Raw genomic sequence first — 21687 nt, 5'->3', positions numbered from 1 at the left:
CTTAATGTTATGTAGAAAAGTTTAAGTAAACTTTTATTTTGAAGTTAAGCATAATGTGACAGTTTGGCCGAGTGGTCTAAGGCGCCAGATTTAGGCTCTGGTCCGAAAGGGCGTGGGTTCAAATCCCACAGCTGTCATTTGTAATTTTATTTTTTTTTTGTCTTATTTTAAATATGATTTATTCTCTAAAATCTGCAATAATTTCTCTTTCAATTATTTTTATTTTTTATTTTTTATTTTACCTGAAAGCATGAGAATAAAGCTAATTCAAGCTAATGCAAATAAACACTCTCACAAATTATTCTTCAATTATTAATTTCTCATTAAAATCTTTGTTACATTAGGACTCTCATTAACATTGATTTATTTTTTAAGTTTTTGTATAGTTTATTTTTTACAATATTTAGTACATCGATACAAGTCATCTATACCACAGACAATTCTATACAGAAATAATCCTATCCATTGACAAATAGAATTGTAAAAATTATTTTAAATTAAAAAATAAAAAACACACAGCCACTAAAAAGAAAAAAAAAAAAAATCTGAAAACAATATCAATTTATTATTAAATCAAAAAATTAAAATCTCTGAAATGCAGGGTTATATCAGTAATTTAACATAAAAACCCTAATAAACTCAATACTATATAAAGGATCAAAATCTAGGGTTTCCCTGTCGAGAAGAAGAGTGAGATAGTGCGGCCGAGGACCAGAGAGCCGGCATCCTAGCACTGCAACCATGGTAAAGATCTCCTCACTATTCTTCCCTGAATTCTGATCTTGATCTTATATGACCCCTTTTCAGTGTTCCATTGATGTGATCACGAGTTATTTCGTAGTTTTCTTGAATTTTTCCTCTTTTTTTTGGCCAAATTTGATGATTTGTTTGATAAGAGGGAGCTCTGGGGTTGTGTGATTGTTTCTGTTGATCTTTTGCTATCTTAATCGGAGTTTATCGTTGTGTTTTGTTGCAGTCTGGGCGGAAGAAGACCAGGGAGCCGAAGGAGGAGAATGTGACGCTTGGCCCGACCGTGCGCGATGGTGAGCATGTCTTTGGTGTTGCTCACATCTTCGCGTCGTTTAATGATACTTTCATTGTGAGTTTTCTCTGATTTCTTCGTTGATTTATAAGCACACGATTTTCTCGTTGTCTCGACGGTCACTTGAGGTTGTTATCAATCTTGCAGCACGTTACTGATTTGTCCGGAAGGGAAACTCTCGTTCGCATCACGGGTGAGAAATTTTGGCTACCCTTCCCAGTTTCTGTATGCTTGATTGATGTTGGATCTGTTGTATTTCGTGTGTATGACTATTGGTTTGGTATACTTTTGGGCAGTCTTTGTTCTTAATCTTCTGATTTTTTTTTGCAAATTCGTCTAATGATGACACTTTGAATGCTAAGTTTCCAATGATTAGTGTCAACTTTGTTAAAAAATTGTTAAAGATTCTATCTTTCGCTATGTTTTTTAGTAGGTTTTCTTGAAGTAAATTATGTGCAACTTCTTTGCGTGTTAACAAGCTGTTAGGCATGGCCCTTAAGATCGCCTTCCACTTTTAACATGGAAGCGTTTTGAGTCATAGCCATGCTATATTGATTGCCCAGGTCACAGAGAGTCCCTCTTTGAGGCCCTTTTCCTTTCCCATATTGCGGGGCATTTTTATTCTTCTGCGTGGTTATTCCACAATGTGAATTGTTTGATGAATTGTGTCATCTGCCATTCATTGTAGCCTTTCCGTGTGGAGTACCTTTTGCAGTTTTCTGTTTAAAATGCCTTGTTTTGGACGAGGAAGATATTTGTGTAGAACTTTCACCAACTTCTGTAACATACAGAGTGGCTTGCATGATGAGTCAATTAGATGTGTGAAGAATGTTCTCTCATGGACAAAATTCTGAGGCTTATTGATATTCTGACTTGCCACATTAGGAAATAACTTGGCTATTAATCCTGCGACTCCTATCATTCGTATAAAATTTGTTTTACAAGTTACAGTGCTATCATTGACTTTTTGTGGAAATTAAATGATTTCTATTGTTCAATATTCAGTTTTTTGTCGTTTATAAGTAGTTGAATTCATTTTTTCATGTTTTGGCATTACAAGGTCTACTTTGGCTCCAAAAACATTAAAAAAAGTCTAGTAGAAACATGCTGGTCCGGGATTTAATTTTTTTGATGTTATGTGGTTCTTGATATAAGGTTGGTTTATTAATACATGTGGAACTATGGTACATATCACATGGTTTTAGGCATTTTTTTGATCTAACTTGCTGAGGTCTTCTCTTATAGGTGGCATGAAAGTTAAAGCTGATAGGGATGAATCATCTCCTTATGCAGCTATGCTTGCAGCACAAGATGTAGCTCAAAGATGCAAGGTTTTGTTATCTTTTGCTGATTACACTATTGTTTTGGAAATTTTGTTAACTGTCTTGAATAGTAACTAATCCCATTATATTTGCTGGTTGTCTTTTATAGGAACTAGGTATTACTGCCCTGCATATTAAGCTCCGAGCCACTGGTGGTAACAAGACAAAGACTCCAGGTCCTGGTGCCCAATCTGCTCTTCGTGCACTTGCTCGTTCTGGCATGAAAATTGGTCGTATTGGTAAGTCCTTGAATTATCAAAACTTAAGCACACTTAAGCAATAGAACAGGTTATTATTGCCAAGCAAGACATAGTATGTGGTAGCAGTAAGTGGTTTGGACATTTATTTGCTTGCAATCTAGTATGGAAGCTTTATACCCAATTGTCATGCATTCAGTTTGTTCCTTGTACCTGTAATTTCAAATGTCAGTTTCATTTCCTTTGAACCCTTTGAACTAGATAGTTAATTTTTCTAGTAACTGGAGCTATATGATATTTCTCATGTTCTTTAAGGTTTTTAGATGATGAATTTTTCACTGCTTAATGTTCTATGGGATTTCAAAAGTTTTTTGGATAAAAAAGTTGGGGTACAGAGCTAGATATACGATAAGGAACTGATGCCTGGCTCTCAATGATGCATGTCTATTAGATGTGTGAAACATTTCTCCAATATAATGAGGTTCCTTTGACAATCAAAATTCATGATGTAATCTGTTTGATATAGCTTTCATTTCCTGTTTTCTTAATGGCTGTTCTCCTGACTGTTAATTTTTCTTGGGTAATCTAAATTTATGAATATGCCCTCGGAAATCCTTAATTGAGTCTGAATTGACTTTTGTTCCACAGAGGATGTGACCCCAATCCCCACAGACAGCACGCGAAGAAAGGGTGGAAGAAGGGGGAGGAGACTGTAACTTCTATCACCCTCACCACCAAGAGGCTATTATGGAATTTTCTTTTGTTATGAACTTGTTTTAGAGCATTTGAGTTGGAATTTTGCACTGTCTCAATATTTCTCCTGTATTAGTTGAATACCTTTCGGCTATGAACTTTATTTCCATCATGTGGTTTGCTTTTCAAGTTTCATAGACAATCCTTAGTTTTGGGGAATTTGTTTTTTGTTTTTGCCATGAATTGCTGATTGTTTCACTGGAGTTTTGCTAATGCATTATGTGGAAGTAATATTCAAGGTAAAGAAATGTTAATAATCCTTCAAGTTCAAGGACATTAGAGTTGCTGTGTTTGCATGGACAGCCTGCGTTTTAGACGCCTACGATTTGCTTTTGCTCGTATGTACTTTCAAGGACTGCGCTTTGTTGTATTCCCAAAATGGATGAGAGATCTGTTGATTTTCTTAGAAATTCTGTAAGTTAATATCTCATCAAAAATATTAAGTTTTTTTTAATGAGTACTTGAGTTTGGTTTTATATCAATTTGAGCATTAATTTTTAATTTGTATCAAAATAAATATCAAATTTTTTTTTTATTTTTTCGGCGAAATAATTGGGATTTTCGGTGGATTTTTGGTGATGTGGATACCAGAAAGTGTGTGTGGATGTCTTGGGTTCACTTAACCAATGTGGTGTTTTTTTCTGGGAGTTTACGTTACTGACTCGTTAATTCAGCCATTTAACTAATATGGTGTTTTTTTTGTCTATATAGAAGCTGATATGTTCGTTCTGGGTTTCCGGCGTTCACGTCCACATCACCAAAAATCTACCGAAAACTCTCAATTATCCCGTCGGAGAAATGAAATTAAAACTTGTTTTTCATTTTGATACAAATTAAAAAATTAATGCTAAAAAATATAAGGTCAAATTTAAGTACTCACTTTTTAAAAAAAATTTAAGTACTCACTAGAAAAATTTAACCAATAAAAAATATATATATATGTCAAAGTGGATTTTTGGATTATACTTAACTATTCATATTATTTTTTAAATAAAAAAATAATGTACCCTATCCATTTTAAAATACAAAAACACAAATCATTTGAAGATGGTACATAAAAAATTTAAAATAAAAATAAATCAAATAACGAAAATAATTTTTTTGAAATTATACTTATTTTTTGGAACTATAGATATAACTCTCTTATTTATATAATTAATTTTTAAAAAAATAGATAAAAATTGAAAAACTTCAGAAGGATGTTTTGCTTTTGCCCAAAAAAAACATCTTTCACATATGAGTCACTTTTTTACTAGTTGTCTAGGGTTAATTTGATCTTTTTACTAAAGGAGCATAAATAAATAAAATTCAGGGACATATGAGTCATTTCATACTAAAAACCCTAATAACCATAGAAGTCCAAGATCGAGAGATAGATAAAGAGAAAAGGGAGAGAGAGAGAGAGCGAGCCGCCAACTCGAAGCGAAGAAGATGCAGATCTTCGTGAAAACCCTAACCGGGAAGACCATCACCCTCGAGGTTGAATCCTCTGACACCATCGACAATGTCAAGACCAAGATCCAGGACAAAGAAGGTTTCTTCTCCTTCTCTTCACTCCCTTTCTTTTTTCTCTGTTTTTCATTGCTTTTGTTTTTCAATTTGAACCGTATCTTGATTTCTTCTACTATTGTAGGGATTCCGCCGGACCAGCAGCGTTTGATCTTCGCCGGAAAGCAGCTCGAGGATGGCCGCACTCTCGCCGATTACAACATTCAGAAAGGTCTTTTCTTTTCCATCTTTTCTGCCTGTTTGGGCATAGATTGTTGGGAAGTCAATCCAATTTTATTCATTTCATTGGAAAGCTGAGACCTTTTTGTTCAGAGTCTACGTTGCATCTCGTGCTGAGGCTGAGGGGCGGTATCATTGAGCCTTCGCTGATGGCTCTCGCCAGGAAGTACAATCAGGATAAGATGATCTGCCGCAAGTGAGTCCTTTTCGCATCATACTGTCTTTTAATTTAAAAAAAAAAAAACTCTTGTTCTTGTCAAATTGTGTCTGTTTTGGAACAGAAAAACTATGAATTGCGTCACAATTCAATGTATTACGGGACTACAGATCGAATTATCCTCGAGGCTAAATTTTTGCTGAAGAGGTTCTTGTGGTTCCTAAGATTAACCCTCCCTTTTAGACTTTGTCAGCTGCTTGTATTTAGAATTGCAGTTGATTTTCATGGGTGGAACATGCAGTTTGAATGATTTTTGAGCTTTGTGAATGTTTGTTTTTACACATTCTTTCAAGTATTGATGTAAGTTTAGATCTTTTGTGTAGGTTACATAGTAATACGAACATGTTACAATAAGACTTGCATGAGGGTATTGGTTAGTTTCGTTTTCAGTATTAGTGCTACTTCATGGTTGTAATTAAGTCATACACATTTTATCTCTCCATTTTTGTGTCACTTGTGAGGTTAGCATGTACTTCATTATTGTCTTGTCCCATAACGTGTAAGCTTTTGTTAATGGTGAAAGTATACTTGTAGCGATCTTGTTGATATCCATCTCTTGTTTCCATTAACAATTCAATTAAAGGGACAATGTGAGGTATTCATGTTAGGCTATGGGTAAGTTGTTTTGATTCTATCATTTTCAACATTACTTTGAGCTTAACAATATTTCATTTTGGTTTGACCAAAAACATTACTTTGAGCTGAATTCTTGTAACTGGTCTTTGTTAGTATGAATACCATTGATTAATTTAGTATACTTGCCACTGTCATTTTGTGAAAAATTTCGTCTCTTTTCTAGGTGCTATGCTCGTCTTCATCCAAGGGCTGTTAACTGCCGCAAGAAGAAATGTGGCCACAGCAATCAGGTTTGCTATTATGTTTATTTGTTGTTTACACACTTAATCTGTTTTGTTCTTGTATGTATATATACATATATGTTTCTCCTATGGCGACTTTAATATGATGTTTTTGGAACTTGTGGTGTTTTCTGGCCTTCATTTCTTCATTGTTCCTTCTGATTGCTAATATGAAATTGAAAGCACTCTTTAACAATTTGTTTTGAATTTTGCAGACCATTTCTTCATTGTTCCTTCTGATTGCTTATATGAAATTGAAAGCACTCTTTAACTATTTTTTTTTGAATTTTGCAGTTGAGGCCAAAGAAGAAGATCAAGTAAACTCTGCATCATTTTCTCGAGTATTTCAGGATTCATTGTGTTCAGACTGTTATTTTTGTTAATTGGCATATCTTCTGGACTTGGCGTACCTTTGTTTTTTAAGACACCTTCATGAGGCCTTGTTATTCTTTGTTTATTTTCCTAGTTTTATCACACATCTGAACTCTAATTTTTCCAATATTTAGTCTTTCTTGACAATTTCATAATCTCATTAACTCTTAGTTTGCATGAGTTACGATGGCATGAGTCACTTAACATTCTGCAAAAGCGAGAAACATGAACTAAGGGTAATGTTATATCTACTTGATAGGGCTTTGAAATGATGCAGATGGTTTGTTGGTCTCTGCTTCTACTTTAACTCACAGGACGCGTTTATTTCTTCTACTCGTCTCTTTATTTAAGAGATCTGATCGGTGCCTTTTTATTATAACCTGAGAGCAGACAGCAGATGTCCTCGCCGGCGGCCAGCCTTCTCGGTCTGGTGTGTAGCTCCCCGCTATTGACATGCCTTATTATTCGCTATGATGATGCGCTACAATAGAACTCAGACCATTTTGAAACACATCCTAATGAAAGCAGTGAGCAAGCTTCAGGTTGAACCATCTTCTGCTTCACCTTAACTTAGATGATGATTTACATGAAAATGGGCCAAGGTTAATTTCTGGCCTAAATTCCTTAATGCTGCTTCTTAATCTCTACTAATCAGGGCCCATATTAATTCCCTTATTTTTTATTTATTATGGGAAAACTCGCTCAGTTCCATCTCATTCTCATGCTCTCAAATCCGGATCTTGTTTGCTAAAACCAGAGCTTAAATGGTGAGAAGATTCAGAAACTCTAATATATATAAATATAGCATTATTTTACAAGATAATACTTTCTTTTATTCAAAATCCAAAAAAAATTGAGTATGTTTACCATTCTAATTAATTCAACCTCAGACCGATATAATGAAACTAACAATAATTTATTTCCAGTACATCTCATAATTAATAAGACAGTGATTGCATATATCATACCATAACTCAGAAAAACCATACAACAAAGGTTTTCCAATGCTAATTAACAAGATAACACTCAATCCTGAACAATACCTAACATATATATATATATATATATGTAGATTAACTTCAGTGATTCATCTCTAACTGATTAATTCATTGTTGGTCTGACCATCTCCCAAGCTTTAAGATGAGAAACCTTAATTTTCTGTTGGCCATTATTGAAGACATAAAGATGAGCATTGTTCCCAACAGCCAAGGTTGGGTAAACCCTAGAAGTTATACAAGTCCTTCCTCCAGCTCCAAAGCTTTCAATCACTGATCCATCAATCAGAGTCCTTAAAGACAACTTTCCTGTCTTTCTTATATCCACATCCACATAACCTGCAAAGTTTGGCTTGAACACTCCTCCTTTCAAAGTTGACCTATTTCAATTTTCATTCATAAATAAATAAGAATTTATATTATCAACATAAAATAATAATTATATTTTGACATGGAAGGAAGGAAGGATAAAAGAGTGGAAGAGAAGACCACCAAAAAAGACCATACAAGTGGGATGGTAATGCAGTGTCAGACAACTACTAAGTAGTGTAGTAGTACTCAGCGGTGAGTGTATATATGTTCAAACATGGGAACAAACTAAGTGTAGGGTGAGCAGGCAAGTTGGGAAATAGTTCATCAGATATATATATATATATATATGCTAAACAGAATCAAGAGTGAAAGAAGAGAAAGGCACTAAAAAGAACAAGTGGGACGGTGATGCAAGTGTCAGACTAAGTAGTGCTCATGAAATATATATTTTGTACCATTAGAAATTTAGAAACATATATATAGATATATTATATATATATACATACTTGGTAGCATCATGGCAGAGTAGGACCACATCCTTGTTTGGAGCTTTAAAAACCCTAAAAAGAACACCAGTTTGTTCCTGTAAACCACTAGAAGCCATAACCAGCAGCCCAAATGGACCAACTCCTCCTTTCACTGATGCTCCTTTTTCCCCACAAAGCACTTGAGGATCTTCCCAAGTTGGATCATATATTTCTGCTTTTTCTAGTCCTGTTACTTCAAAACTCACCTCCACATCTGCCTGTATAAAAAAAATAATAATAATAAATACAACAAATTAAGTTAATATATATATATATATATATATATATTTATAATTTTTGTTTGTTTTTTAGCTTTGAACTTAATTATTTATAAATACTCAGTACTAGCCTGTGAAGACATTATTCCTTGGACTTCAAACATTTCACCATACTTGAGTTCCTTGTTCTTAATATGAACTAGTTTTCCTCTTAAATTCTCCACTTCTTCCACTGGCCATATCACTAACTGCTGACCTTTCTCATCCAGCCAAAGTGCTCTTGGTATTGCCTTTTTCATCAAAACAAACAAATAAACAAAATAAAGAAGAAAACAATTTATATAATTAAAACAATATATTAACACAACCTAATTAACTAGTGATAGATGCATGATCTCACCTGAATCCCAGACCAACCTTTGGCTACATCATCTTGAACACTATCAGTCTCATTAGACCAACCCCACAAAATCCTCCTATTCTTCCCAGAATCATAGAATGTCTTGCTTGCATAGAAATTCCCATAATCATACCTCAAACCACTTTGATCATCAGCTGAAGTCATGTCTGGCACGTACCTATCTTTCTCCCTGTAGTATGTCCCCACTGTATAATATTCATACCTGCAATTTCATTCATTCAATATATATATACATATATATATATATATAAATACATAAGTACCATGTAAACATATTCAATTAATCAAATAATAATAAAATTTATATCTTGATGATCATGCACCTTGTGACATCCAAGCTATTCTTAAGAACATGTTTGAAGCCATCACCATACTGAGAAGTATCAACACCAGTGTTGCCATGCAAAGACACTGGATAAAAGTCAGGACACTCCCACATACCAGTATTGCTTGCAGAATGAAGAGGATGCTTAGCTTTAATCCAATGAACAAAGTCTTTGCTTCTATACATAATGGCCATGCCTCTATGGTTGTGTCTACTGCCAATGATGACACGCCAATGGTTGTCATGACCAAACCAACCAGTGGTTGGGTCACGGAACTTGCTTGGTTCAATGGATTCATCAGGGATGATGACTGGATTATAGTCTGGTTTGATCCATTCTATAAGGTAAGGGTCAGAAAGGTTCTTAGGGAAAGCAAGGTTTTGGACTTGGATGTTGTTGGAGTCAACGCCAGTGTAGAAGATGACTGGTTTGTTTCCAGGGAGGATGGTGGCTGAGCCTGACCAGCAGCCATTAATGTCAAATGGTTTTGTTGGTGTTAGTGCTGGTTCTAATGGTGTCCAGTTTATCAAGTCTGTGGACACTGAGTGTGCCCACACTATGTTTCCCCATACTGCTCCTTTGGGGTTGTACTGATAGAAAAGGTGGTAGATGCCATTGTAGTACATTGGTCCTGTTCATTCATTCAACATTCATTTAACCATGGAATATATATAAAAGAAGAAGAAGAAGAAGAAGTGTATAGGTGAATACCATTTGGATCTGTATGTCAAGTTGATTCCCAAATGCCAGCAATGTACACAAAGAAGAAGAAGAAATTTAGTTAGAAATATGTGCTTCTAAAGATGAGACAATAAGAACTAGTGTTTGGCTTTATATTATTACAATGAAATGGAGTATCTATTTGTATATATATGTTCAGAGAGAGAGAGAGAGATAAAGAAAGAGAACATTCTGAAAGAAAGAAAGAAAGAATGCATGGGAGAAGAAGAAGCCAAGAAAACATATGTCTTCCTGGAAAAAGGAAGATGTTCATCAATTGTCTCACCATCAACCAATTAAGTCATCCATAGCATTAAATGCTCAAGAGAAGAAGAACATTTTGGGAAGCTCTTAAGTCTCTGCATTAATTGATATCAAAGCACAGTACTCTATTCCAACTTCGAAGCAAAACAATAAATACATAAACACACTGCATCAAATAAAACTTGATGCTTATCCATGCATTAAATAGACTTAAATGAAAACCAAAAAAATTATAGAAAAAATAACTGAAGGTCATCATACCATTGAGCCAGTTCCTTTGAGGTTGAAAGTGAAAACCAGTTCTATGTTTACTACTAACTATGGATGGAGAAATAGATTGGAGTTCTTCATAAACTACATGAGAAGCTTCAACTACTCCATCTCTCACTAACAAACTAAACAAAAACCAAACTAGAAAATTAAACAAAAACAAAGCTAGCTTTCTATTCTCCATCATCCTCTTCTATAAAGAAAAGAAGGGAGAAGCTCTTGTGAACAAGGGATGGATGAAGAGAAGGCAAGGGGAGGTTTATATAGAGAAAGAAAAGACTTGGTAGCTATAGAGTGTTCTCAAAACTCACAATATTATGATAAATAATTAAAACAGTTTATTAATCATATTATAAATGGCTTAAACATGCAACCAATTAATGATTGATAATTTCTTTCTTTTTTCTTTTCCATTATATATATATATATATATATATATATATATATATATATATATAAATATAAATTGTGTACTAGCTTGAAAGAAAAAGAGCAGCAGCACTAGCTTTAGAACCACTCACTTTTGATCTCACGCGTGGGTAAGAAATAAATATGCAGGTTCACTGTTCATACAATATATTAAAGTCTAAAATAAACCGTAAAATAATAATGAATTTGGTACTGGAAATGATATATCTTCTCATCTTTAATTTGGGTAGGTGTTCTTTTTTAATCAAGTTGTGAGAATATTATTTATGGAGATTAGAGATTATTGATAGTTAAATAACTATGTTTAAAGTTAGGAAACGGTAAATGTACAGTATATAAAGAAAATGAAAATCAAACTTTGGGTGGAGCTTGATCTGACTTCAGATGATGGTGGGAAGTGTACAGAAAGTCAAGGTTCATGTTTTCATGGAAAAAGGGTTTTGTTGGTTGGCAAGAACACTAGACTTTATTTAAAATGTTGTTAAATTTACTTTCTCGTTTATTTGATAAAACAAATCAATTCCAAATTAAAACGTGCTTGGATTACCTTTTCATTTCTTTCAAGAGATACATATTTAAAGGCCAAAATAGATGGTGTTTCCAATCTTTTATTAAATGATATTCATTTTGTCTTTTACAAAAACTTCATCTGCGGACATTTAAAGATATAAAAATTATATATATATATATATATATACATTAGTTGTAATTGTTATAGTGACGAATTTATTCATAAATTGTTAATATCATGATTAGAATTTTTTTTACAGAATTATTTTAAATAATACAAGTTAACCATCATGAACACTAATATAAATGTTAACGCCATTCATACATTTTTTTCCTAAAAAACTTTTTAGTTATTATTATTATTATCAGGTAAATTCTTTTCCTTCAGTTTTTTTACAATTTTAAAGATTGTTTTGAGGCAATATTACATATAGACATAATTTAAAATATAAATAAATTATTTTAATTAATAAAATTATATATATCACCATCCACAGAAATTTTATGAAAATATGAATAATCAAATACAAATTTAAATGAAGCAATACCAAGCAAAATCATTCAAAAAACAAATTTAGAAGAGAAATGAAAGCATAAATAAAATTTAATTATATAATAATAGATACTACAATATTTTCTACAACTCATTAAAAAAATTAAAATGAAAAACACTAACGTTAGGATTATTATCATATTTTTTAAAAATACATTTAGTTTTTGAAGTTTCAATATCTCTCCTTCTTAATTTTTTATATTTTGATAACTTCAATTTCTTCTAATTTGCTTACATATAAACCAAGACAAAATCTCGTTTTCAAATATAACTTGGAAATTGGGTAAAAATAACAAAATCATGATTATATAATTCTATATAGGCATACATATTCCACAAAACAAATAAGTTTTAATCACTATAATTGGTTTTGAAAGATTTAATGGAATATTCAATACAAAAATAATAAATGCAACGATACCTTTTGAATTACTAATGTCATAATTAATGTAAAAAAATATTTAAATACAATTATATGTTTAGAAGGATTCATAATTGGTCCGTGAAATATTCTCAAAGCATGTTATACATCTATTTTAAATATATGTATAAACAAAATTAACAAATACAATTCAACCTGTCTATTACTGATGCCATATTTAATGCAAACAAATATTTAATTACAATAATATTTTTAAAAGGATTCATCAATATTCCTTGAAATATTTTTAAGGCAGGTTATACATTTATTTTAAATATATGTGTAGATAAAATTAATGAAATCAATTAAATTTTTCTATTACTAATGTGATAATTAATGCAAACAAATATTCAAGTGGAATATATAATATACTAAAAGGATTCATAATTGGTTCTTAAAATGTTCTCAAGACGGTTAAAATATATGTACAGACAAAATTAATGAATGCAATTAAACATTTCTATTACTAATGTCATAATCAATGTAAACTAATGTTTAAGCGCAATAATATTTTTAAAAAGATTCATAATTGTTTCTTGAAATATTCTGGGATATATATATATATATATATATATATATATAGTGCAATTATATTTTTAAAAAGATTCATAATTATTACTTGAAATATTCTCAAACAATATTATACATCTATTTTAAATATATATATATATATATTATTATTATTATTATTATTATAAATTTGGATAAGTTATTGGATGAAACACTCCATTTTTAAATTGGAGGAAACTAAAATACTAACTCGGGGAAAGTAAGCAATTTTTCAAAATTTGTATTTCTCGCACCAAACACCAAAATCATACACTTATTTTTATAAAAAAATCTAACTGGTCTTTACATTAAACAATTATATTCTAAACACCAATAATAGTTTTATCTCTATATTTAATAGCTTCTTTTTTTTTATTTTGCAAATCAAATTTATCTCAATTTTTCCTTATAAAAAAATTATCTCAATTTTGGCTCATTTTTAAATAAGAATGTGAAATATAAAATTTACATAATTTATATCCACATTGAGCAAAAATAAACATTTAATACATTAGAGGTAATGTTTAACAAAATCTTTATCACAACGTAGTTGAGAATCTATGTGGTTCTCCAACTAAAACTCAATAATAAATTTGCACCGGTGGAAAAGATACCACCATCCAAGTAATCTTAAATTAAACTTTTCAAACTTTGTTTTGGCTATAAGGAAGACACTTGTCTATCTATTCATCAATAAAAATGCAAACTTTAAACCAATAAGAATGTCATTTGTTTGATAATCATTAGATTAGCTAATCCATTAAGGATGCTAATGGAGTGTGATTAAGATTAACAATGTTCAAAATTAATTAACTCATCTTGGAGATGACTTTTTATATAAAATGCAATCCAAATTACTGAATCCCCAACCAGATTTAAACATCCAACAAAGTGCAATTACAAGTGCATTATTGAGTTTATCTTTTGTTTCTGTTTCAATGTTTACACTAACACAAAAAAAGTCTTTGTTTTCTTAAATATAAATATATATATATATATATATATATATATGTTCTTTTATTCACAAAGAGGACAACAAGAACACATGCAAACATAAGAAAACAAAAAAGGTCAATGAGCAATCACCTTGTTCATGTCTGTTCCTTCATTTAAGCTACCAAATTGTCTCTCCGTGGGAAATGCCAGAATTAGATTTTATTTTTTTTGTTCAACTATTTCTGAAAAATTAAATTCAAAAGTGTAATAGACTTGCAACACAACCAAACCAATTGTTTATATTTATCTTGTCATCTTTTTCTTTTATTAGAAAATGAATTGATATCTCACAAACTAAAGTACTCAGAAAAAAAAGGTGGAAGGTTAAAGAACAATTTTCACATGTTCTTGAACTCCCAACTTTGAGCCATTTGTTCAGAAAAATCTTTCTCAGTGTACTCTCATCTCTATAACTTTTTTGGTACCAATCAATCTTTTGCCATTTCCAGTCCATTTCATCCAATTGTTTGTCATGAAGAAAAATAAACAATATCACATGTCCCCACTTCCAACTTCCAAATTTTATTGAATTCTAAAGTTGGGTTCATTGGAAAAAGTTTCTGTTAGTTGATAAGATCAGCAATATAATTAACAATATTTATCAATCTGTTAATGATAGTGGGAGGGTGATTAAGCTTAACCACAGAATTAATTAACTCATCTACAATGAACAATATTGGAATCCAAAACTGAACTTCCAACCACCTTTGAACATCCTGCAAAGTGCAATTGCAAGTGCATCATTGAACTATAATTTAAACATAGTCATATGTTTTATTATATATTAAAATAGAAGAACCTTAAACAAGAGAATTAGTGACATGTTTAAACATGACATCAGATTATGCTTTGGATGCAAAGGCAGACTTGATCTTCTGAATGGTTTGATCATCAGTCTTGAAGGACTTGGCAAGAATTTCATCATCAATGGAAGTAGAAAACAATGTGGCAGGAAGTGAGACAGTGCCAGCACTTGCACTTCCAAATGAAGAGATTGCAGCAGCAGGGCCTTTGTTAGAGAACTGAAAGTGCACAAGTCCTTTAGGAAATACAAACATGTCACCAGCTTGAAGTGTCTGAGTGTATAGCTTGTTAGAAGTGTCGATAAACCCAACTTCAAGAGTGCCATAAGTTAAGAACAACAGTTCGGCAGAGCGAGGATGAGTATGTGGAGGGTTGATAGTGCCGGCCGGGAATTGTAGGACAGCGTAAGAGACACTCTGGCCATTAAGAGCAGGGAATTAAGCCATGGTTGCTTTTGTAACAGTGAAAACCTGCGGCGATGAAGTTAACAGTGGGCGAAATCCGGTGAAAGTGAAGAAGTTACCGTCGATAGGCTTGCCGTCTTTTGGACCAATGAAATCAGTTGTAATGTCAGGGTCACTAGATGTTACAATGATGAGTAGCAGGAAGTATATTGCATGCTTGAAAACATTCACGTCTGACATTGTTGATCTTAGCTTGAGTTTGTAGAGTTTGAAAACTCTATTTATGTGTTTATGAGGATAAGTCTTGGGGGAGTGATGACAATGTTGGTGATGAAAACAATGGATAAATATAAGATGACAACATTGCCGGCTCTTTGTACATCTGTAGTACAACTGAATTGCTTTTATCGCTGTTGCAACTAATATCGTTTGTTTTCCTTCAATAAATGTATCAATTTCCGGTTACAATGAAGCTGAGAAAGCTCCATAAAACAAGAATGTAAGATGCTTAATCTCTTCAATGGATATGCCGAGAATTAGTTAAGCTGAGCAAGTGGGGAGCGAGGAATGAGCGAAGTTTTCGGTTGCTTGGTAGTCTCATAAGGGTGGTTTTCTCTGAATTCCTCCAAGAGTTTGTCCATTGGCATTGCTCTCAGTGACTCTATTGTTGCCTTGCTTGGGATCACTGGCTCATCTGATCTTGTTGGAGTCTCACCAGTTGGTTCATAATCCTGCAAGAATAACATCCACTTTTTTCACTATAAATATGATCACAGACTATAAAAAGCAACTGAAGTTTTAACCAAAGTTTGATCAGATTACCTTATAATTGTGTTCGAAGGTATTCTCTGCGCTATGTATGATTTCAGTGGCCAAGATATTATGATTGCTCTCGAGCTGCTGTAGAGTCTGTGAATGAGTTTTAATTGTTGTCATTGTCTCTGATGCTGCCTCAAGCTCATGTTTCGATATCACTGTAAAAGAAATTTTATCAGTTAGTAGTTTGCAATTTCAAGCTTATACCGATAGTTTTTACGGTTCTACTCACAGTCAAAATAATTAAAGACATCATCACAATTCTTGGTCACATCCTTCTCTGCAGCATTTCTTGCTGAAGTAACTTCTGCATCATTTTGCTCGTTATTCTCAGATATACACCTGTGCATGGAAATCTCTCGGTAAATTGAATCATCAAACTACAAAGTGAAAAGAAACTTGGGAAAATTTTCTACCTCAAAAGGGCCTCCATTTCTGTAACGTGTCCGACACTTGTTTCATTGATAGATCCACACATCTTCTTACAATGTTGAGAAGCAGCATCAATATTAAGAACACTGAAAGTGTTTAAGGATAGCAAAAATTAGGTAATACAAATGGGCAGAAAAATACAAAAGCTTAACGAGTAAAAATATTTGGTGATTGTAACGTACCATGCTTGTAACCTATCTTCCATTTGACAATGTTTAGCTGATGAGAAATCACAACCTTCTTTGGATGCAGTTTGTGCTTCGGAGAAAAATGTCTCCCATTTTCTCTTGCCATTGACTATAGCACCTTCTATTGAGGATGTGTGGCCATCCAAGAATGTTTTGTTCTCCAAAGCTGCATGTTTCAAGCCATTGAGCTTCTCATCAACCTGAAAAGTGAAGAAAAAAATTGCTAGTTTTGATACATGATACATAGAGTAAATAGCGATGATTTACTGACAAGATCTTTCTGTCGGTGCATGTGGTCAGATAGTAAACTTGAAATGTCTCCTAAGAGCTTCTCTGCTTCCAACCTTGATTTCTCCTACAAATAATCATCAAAGTTCAGATGATCCTTAAAATTAATTCTCATAATTTAGTCTGGTTTCTAATTATATACCTCATAAACCTTCTGAAAATCTCCAATGATCTCTTCTTGAGATTCATGCACCTTGTCCGAATGGATATGCAGTCTCCTTGATTCTTCTCCAAGTTTATCAAGAAATCCAATAATGAACTTTGACATTTCCCTTGTAAGCTTCAAGCTATCAATGTATCTCTGAGTTATTCCACAGAAAAGTAGATGTCTTTTTAACTGATAAATTAACAAAGAATTTCACTAAAAACAAAATGATGAATGAGCTAACCTTGTGAAGCTCTTGTGTAAAATGTGAAATCTCTGCTCGGTGGCTTGAAAGCATACTTTGAAGATCACGAAAGATCTGATCTGCTTCTCTTTCACCCATAGCTAGTAACTAGTTCACAAACAAGGGCTCATGAATGAGAACAGCAAGATTTTGAACATGATAATTGCCTGTGAATTCATAACCATACTGCAAACCCACATGTTCAAGAGAGCAAGAATTTGTTGAAGTCAGAGATGTTATCTCTTCGAGGATAGCATTAGCACTTGCTTTATGCAAACGCACCACATTTTGGACTGCTTCCATGTAAGAAATATACAAAGCCTTCGAACTTGAAAATTTTTTCCCAAGTTCTGACATGGCCTATATGCCGATTTCCATCATGCAAGGGCAAAGCATCAGATTACAGAGGTTGATAGGCATTTAACCCGAAGTATGATACTAAAAGTTTTCAAAAAAACCAAGTTCAACACAGTGTACCTTCTCATTAAAATCTAGAGAAGATTGACAAAGTTTCTCAACACACTGAAGGTGTTTCCTCTGCTGTGCCATAGATGAACTAACAGTGTGACAAAGTATGCTAATCTTCTCTTCAAGCTCCTCTCGGAAGTTGTTGACAATTGACCTATTGGTAGCATTCAGTTGGTCTTCTCTGGCTATTTTATCATAGCAAAAACAAAGGAAATAAAGACAGGGGAAATGATGGTGTTAGTCACAATAACAACAAAAAAGCACCAGATCAAGAAAGTCTAAAAGACAAACCTATTTTAGAGAATAATGAAGCATTATCACAAATAGACTTCTCCAATTCAGCCCGTAGAACACAATTTTGATTCGTAAATGCATATTCTGTTTCACCCATTTGAAGAATCAAAATCTTAGAACCTTATGCAGTGACCAAAACCACAATATTACAAACCTGCCTTTCTCTGTTCCGATATAATGAAGTCTTTCTCCTTCAAAGCATACTGAGAATGCTTCAGATCGTCCTTTACACTGGTGAGTTCCTTACTAGTGTGTTCAAGATTTTCCTGTATGTTTAGTAGTTAGTGCCGGACAACCATCATATATAGCCAAACAAAAGAGGATGGCATAACTAACAGCCATATTAGATAACCTTGGCAGCTTCAAGCTCCTGACCTAAATCAGCGGACTGCTCAAGCTGCCTATCATATTTCTCTTGAAGAGCATCAAGTTGCTGTAAGAAAAGGAAAAAGACATCAAAAAGACAAAATTAAAAGAGTTGAAGGTTATTTTACAGAAGGAACAAAAACATCCATAATTCTAGGTAACCTTTTGGTTGCTTTCCAGTAAGTTACTCATGTGTGTAATCTGAGCAGCCATCCCCTGCAGGAAACAATGTATTTAATTGTTCAATAACACTTATATGAACAAAGTAATCAACTCAATACTATTTGAAATTATTAATATGTTTCTGGTTTGCCAACAATTCTCAAAAGAAAGAAAAGGCATGATGAAAGTAACTAAACAAGTTCCGGAATTCTCATTTTGCATTGTTTTAATAGAGTTTTAATAAGATCAAAACAATTACTTTTCTCTCATTTTCCTCCTCGTAGTATCTTTCTTTTGGTATATAAACTCCAACCTTTTCTCGAGCAGCATATAATTCTGAGAATAAAAATAAAAAAGAAGTATCACCATGCAAAACAACCGGAATCCTGACAAATAGTAGAGAAAAAAACATTAAAAGTTAGGCGTAACAAAAAGTTACCTGCTTTAAGCCGATCAATTTCTCCATAGAGGTCTTTGATTAATGTAGATTTCATCATTTTCTGGTTTATCTACAAAACAATTTAAAGAAATAGTGATGATGCCATTGTAAGCAATAATAAGTAACAATTTTCCTTGCTTGACTTAGCCGACACATGAAAAGTTATGCTTAAGCAAACGGGCCCAAAACAGTCATTTGATCAGGGCACATCAATAAACATTCACAACCCTATATAGAAAAAGGTTTAAGGAGTACTTTCAAAAATTGCAAACGATATCAATAAAATAACCATTAGCATTAATAAAATGAAAATGATAGTTCTAATCCATAGCATGACTTTTTTGCATGAAAATGCGTTTATTATGCCATATAAGTGTACCAGCATCAGTAGCAATCATTTGGACAAATAAAACACAATAGTCAAATAAATACAAGGCGAGTTAAGAAATACAACACCTCAGGTCTGTTTTTTATATTCTTTGCTCTGTGGGCATAATCTAGCGTGCTTAGAGTTTCTTCGAGGCAGTGGACAGATGGAGAAACTGTCGCTATGATACACGTCTTAGTCCTTCCACCCAATGAATCACGTAGTAACCGGGTCAACTTACTGTCCCTGAAAGTGAAAGAACAAGTTATTAAAGGTACAAATTGAGCAAGAGGTTGGAAAGAAATCGGAACATCAGGCGCACAGTAAATAAAATAGATCCAATAATTACCTGTAGGGAATGTGTCCAAGGTGTTCCACAAGAGCAGTAATAACACGCCCCAATGTTAGTAAACTTTTGTTTATTTCTCCAGCTTCTCTAGCACGTCCCTGAATTAGAAGCGTTTGAGAAATATAAAACTGACCTTCAGAGACCACAGAATTAAATACTGAATTTTTCCATTAAAAAACTGGCAATGCTACATGTACCTCCCTAGCACCAGAACGAGTAATGTTTTCTGACCCAGCGAGGTCAACTAGGTTCAGTTTACCACATTTGATGAGCTCTTCACCTTCTGGAGTTGCTTCTTTGATGTGAATGGTTATAGAGAAAAGAGAATGTGACCGACTGAAACCACGGAATGTATTAATATAAGCAGAAGCAGATGCTGATGTTCTAAATCTACAAAAAAAAATAAAATAAAATAAATAATAATAATAATAATAATTGGTTGAGCACTACCTAGATTGTTTGTTTAATAGTGTCTCTGCTGTACGGCGTTTTGCACATCCCCTTTCCAACAGTGTGAATATCTCATTCCCATTGGTTACTATCTCTTCCTCCAGACCTCGGACAAGAACACCACCTTTACCATCCTCCATAAGAGTCAGTGGTTTTCTCTGCTTATCCTCCAAAGGAGCTTTTGCTAACTCCTCAGGGGCTAGCAAATCAGTGATTTCCTCATTATATAGCTCTAAAAATGTAACCTTAACACTGTATTCTGCACTTTGACTTTCTAATGTATCAAAAATCTGCTTTACTGCTCTGGGAATCACACCCGCATCTGATGGCAACTGACCTTTAGATCCACACTGCAAATATATTTAATTTCTCATAAAAATTGCTTCAAAACTGTGCAACAGTGCACTGAAATTTAAAAACTCACCTTAGTTCTTTTGCAATCACCTTCCATGGTATAAGTTTTTCCAGTACCAGTCTGACCATAAGCAAATATAGTGCAGTTAAAACCTTCCAAAACCTCATTTACGATCGGAACTATCGCTTGTTCATATACATCTTTCTGCCGGGCTGAAGGACCAAAAACCTGAAGGGCAGTAACCAAGAATTCAAGTTCTCCTCCAGGATTAATTCAATAACGTAAAAGCACTTGTTGTCCCATTCAACTCAATTGTCATTGTTAAAATTCATTAACCATTTATTCTCAAAACTTGCAATTGTAAAAATATGCAATCCAAAATTCCTCTTTTTTTTTTAATTTTTTGGGTAACAAATGCAGATCCAACATCAAAACTCAAAGAATAAACGGATTTATTACCATGCAATATGCAATTGTGCATAAAAAGAGATCAAATTGCGACGTGAATCTGAAAGGATATAGATTTACTCATCTACACAATTTTTAAACACAGAGAAGAGGACTACCTTGTCAAAAGTGAAAACCCTATCGAATTGCTTGCCGGCGATGGTCTGCGAGACGGAAACCTCCCTCTGGTAATCATTGCAGGTCACTACCTTCGGCGCATTGTTCCTCTTCTCATCCTCACTGAAGGGCCTGACAAATCGAAACAACAAGTCCTAAATCATTCCACAAAAAGAAAATGGCGGAAATTATGCAAGATCAGGCCTTGGAACTCGAATTCGGGTACCTGCAACGGAGGAGAACCTGGACGTTGACGGCCTTCTCCTTCTCCTTCTCCTGGCGAGAAGCCATGTTTGGGTATAGAGAGACCTCGAACCTACTCTAATGGCGGAAAAAAAAGGAAAAAAAAGGAAAGAGAATTTTTCCGCCATTTTTTCTTTTTATTCTTTTTTTTTTCAATAAATTTCTCGGTTTGTTGCAAAAAGCGAGCGGGAAAAAGGAAAGATTTGAATTTGGGAGTGGCCCCCAAGGTGCATGGATCCAGTAAGTATTAGCCGTTCGATTTGCATGTCAAGATTGGACGGTTAGATGGTTCGCTAGCATTGAACGATGA

The 21687-nt window shown here is 33.6% G+C and overlaps 5 protein-coding genes and 1 non-coding gene across 6 annotated transcripts; 3 read left to right on the top strand and 3 right to left on the bottom strand.

Moving 5' to 3' along the window:
* The first annotated feature begins 651 nt into the window (after positions 1 to 651).
* On the top strand, positions 652 to 3527 carry LOC120270914 (40S ribosomal protein S14). Its single transcript, XM_039277994.1, has 6 exons — positions 652 to 744; positions 977 to 1099; positions 1190 to 1235; positions 2288 to 2373; positions 2474 to 2603; positions 3210 to 3527. Exons 1-6 carry the CDS (start codon positions 742 to 744, stop codon positions 3275 to 3277), a joined length of 456 nt encoding a protein of 151 aa, XP_039133928.1. The 5' UTR covers positions 652 to 741; the 3' UTR covers positions 3278 to 3527.
* LOC120271410 lies at positions 1833 to 1924 on the top strand. Its single transcript, XR_005540019.1, has one exon. It is a non-coding gene; the product is annotated as a small nucleolar RNA Z266 (small nucleolar RNA).
* Positions 3528 to 4687: 1160 nt separating the features above from the next.
* On the top strand, positions 4688 to 6635 carry LOC120270568 (ubiquitin-60S ribosomal protein L40-like). Its single transcript, XM_039277613.1, has 5 exons — positions 4688 to 4848; positions 4948 to 5034; positions 5136 to 5238; positions 6059 to 6125; positions 6411 to 6635. The coding sequence occupies exons 1-5, from the start codon at positions 4746 to 4748 to the stop codon at positions 6435 to 6437; spliced, it is 387 nt and encodes a 128-aa protein (XP_039133547.1). The 5' UTR covers positions 4688 to 4745; the 3' UTR covers positions 6438 to 6635.
* A 677-nt stretch (positions 6636 to 7312) lies between these two features.
* LOC120270567 (beta-fructofuranosidase, insoluble isoenzyme 1-like) lies at positions 7313 to 10756 on the bottom strand. The gene is made up of 7 exons (XM_039277612.1): positions 10533 to 10756; positions 9999 to 10007; positions 9285 to 9918; positions 8941 to 9163; positions 8672 to 8830; positions 8302 to 8540; positions 7313 to 7863 (listed from the first exon to the last, which is right to left on the bottom strand). Exons 1-7 carry the CDS (start codon positions 10726 to 10728, stop codon positions 7590 to 7592), a joined length of 1734 nt encoding a protein of 577 aa, XP_039133546.1. The 5' UTR covers positions 10729 to 10756; the 3' UTR covers positions 7313 to 7589.
* Positions 10757 to 14828: 4072 nt separating this feature from the next.
* Positions 14829 to 15447, bottom strand: LOC120269992 (putative germin-like protein 9-2). The gene is given in 1 exon segment (XM_039276996.1): positions 14829 to 15447. A coding segment is annotated over 1 exon segment (606 nt). The 3' UTR covers positions 14829 to 14841.
* Positions 15448 to 15564: 117 nt separating this feature from the next.
* On the bottom strand, positions 15565 to 21471 carry LOC120269991 (kinesin-like protein KIN-5C). Its single transcript, XM_039276995.1, has 23 exons — positions 21361 to 21471; positions 21137 to 21266; positions 20640 to 20798; positions 20216 to 20565; positions 19963 to 20101; positions 19766 to 19863; positions 19506 to 19662; positions 19050 to 19119; positions 18870 to 18946; positions 18611 to 18664; positions 18435 to 18515; positions 18237 to 18348; positions 18080 to 18166; positions 17798 to 17973; positions 17519 to 17680; positions 17321 to 17428; positions 17074 to 17232; positions 16915 to 16998; positions 16638 to 16843; positions 16440 to 16541; positions 16256 to 16365; positions 16030 to 16181; positions 15565 to 15938 (listed from the first exon to the last, which is right to left on the bottom strand). Exons 1-23 carry the CDS (start codon positions 21423 to 21425, stop codon positions 15744 to 15746), a joined length of 3033 nt encoding a protein of 1010 aa, XP_039132929.1. The 5' UTR covers positions 21426 to 21471; the 3' UTR covers positions 15565 to 15743.
* Between the last annotated feature and the right edge of the window lie 216 nt (positions 21472 to 21687).

The sequence above is a fragment of the Dioscorea cayenensis genome, chromosome 10, assembly GCF_009730915.1.
Source record: "Dioscorea cayenensis subsp. rotundata cultivar TDr96_F1 chromosome 10, TDr96_F1_v2_PseudoChromosome.rev07_lg8_w22 25.fasta, whole genome shotgun sequence".
NCBI lineage: Eukaryota > Viridiplantae > Streptophyta > Magnoliopsida > Dioscoreales > Dioscoreaceae > Dioscorea > Dioscorea cayenensis.
The sequence above is the reverse complement of the archived record's forward strand: the minus strand, read 5'-3'. Positions and strand labels throughout refer to the sequence as shown.

Coding starts and splice junctions, on each gene's coding strand:
- LOC120270914 (XM_039277994.1), top strand. Junction 1,100..1,189: donor CGTTTAATGATACTTTCATT/GTGAGTTTTCTC, acceptor TCAATCTTGCAG/CACGTTACTGATTTGTCCGG. Junction 1,236..2,287: donor AACTCTCGTTCGCATCACGG/GTGAGAAATTTT, acceptor CTTCTCTTATAG/GTGGCATGAAAGTTAAAGCT.
- LOC120270567 (XM_039277612.1), bottom strand. CDS start 10,728: ATGATGGAGAATAGAAAGCTAGCTTTGTTTTTGTTTAATTTTCTAGTT. Junction 9,164..9,284: donor AATAGCTTGGATGTCACAAG/GTGCATGATCAT, acceptor ATGAAATTGCAG/GTATGAATATTATACAGTGG. Junction 8,541..8,671: donor AAGGAATAATGTCTTCACAG/GCTAGTACTGAG, acceptor TTTTTTATACAG/GCAGATGTGGAGGTGAGTTT.
- LOC120270568 (XM_039277613.1), top strand. CDS start 4,746: ATGCAGATCTTCGTGAAAACCCTAACCGGGAAGACCATCACCCTCGAG. Junction 5,239..6,058: donor GATAAGATGATCTGCCGCAA/GTGAGTCCTTTT, acceptor TCTCTTTTCTAG/GTGCTATGCTCGTCTTCATC. Junction 6,126..6,410: donor AATGTGGCCACAGCAATCAG/GTTTGCTATTAT, acceptor TGAATTTTGCAG/TTGAGGCCAAAGAAGAAGAT.
- LOC120269991 (XM_039276995.1), bottom strand. CDS start 21,425: ATGGCTTCTCGCCAGGAGAAGGAGAAGGAGAAGGCCGTCAACGTCCAG. Junction 20,566..20,639: donor GTGATTGCAAAAGAACTAAG/GTGAGTTTTTAA, acceptor ATATATTTGCAG/TGTGGATCTAAAGGTCAGTT. Junction 16,366..16,439: donor GAAATGGAGGCCCTTTTGAG/GTAGAAAATTTT, acceptor TTCCATGCACAG/GTGTATATCTGAGAATAACG.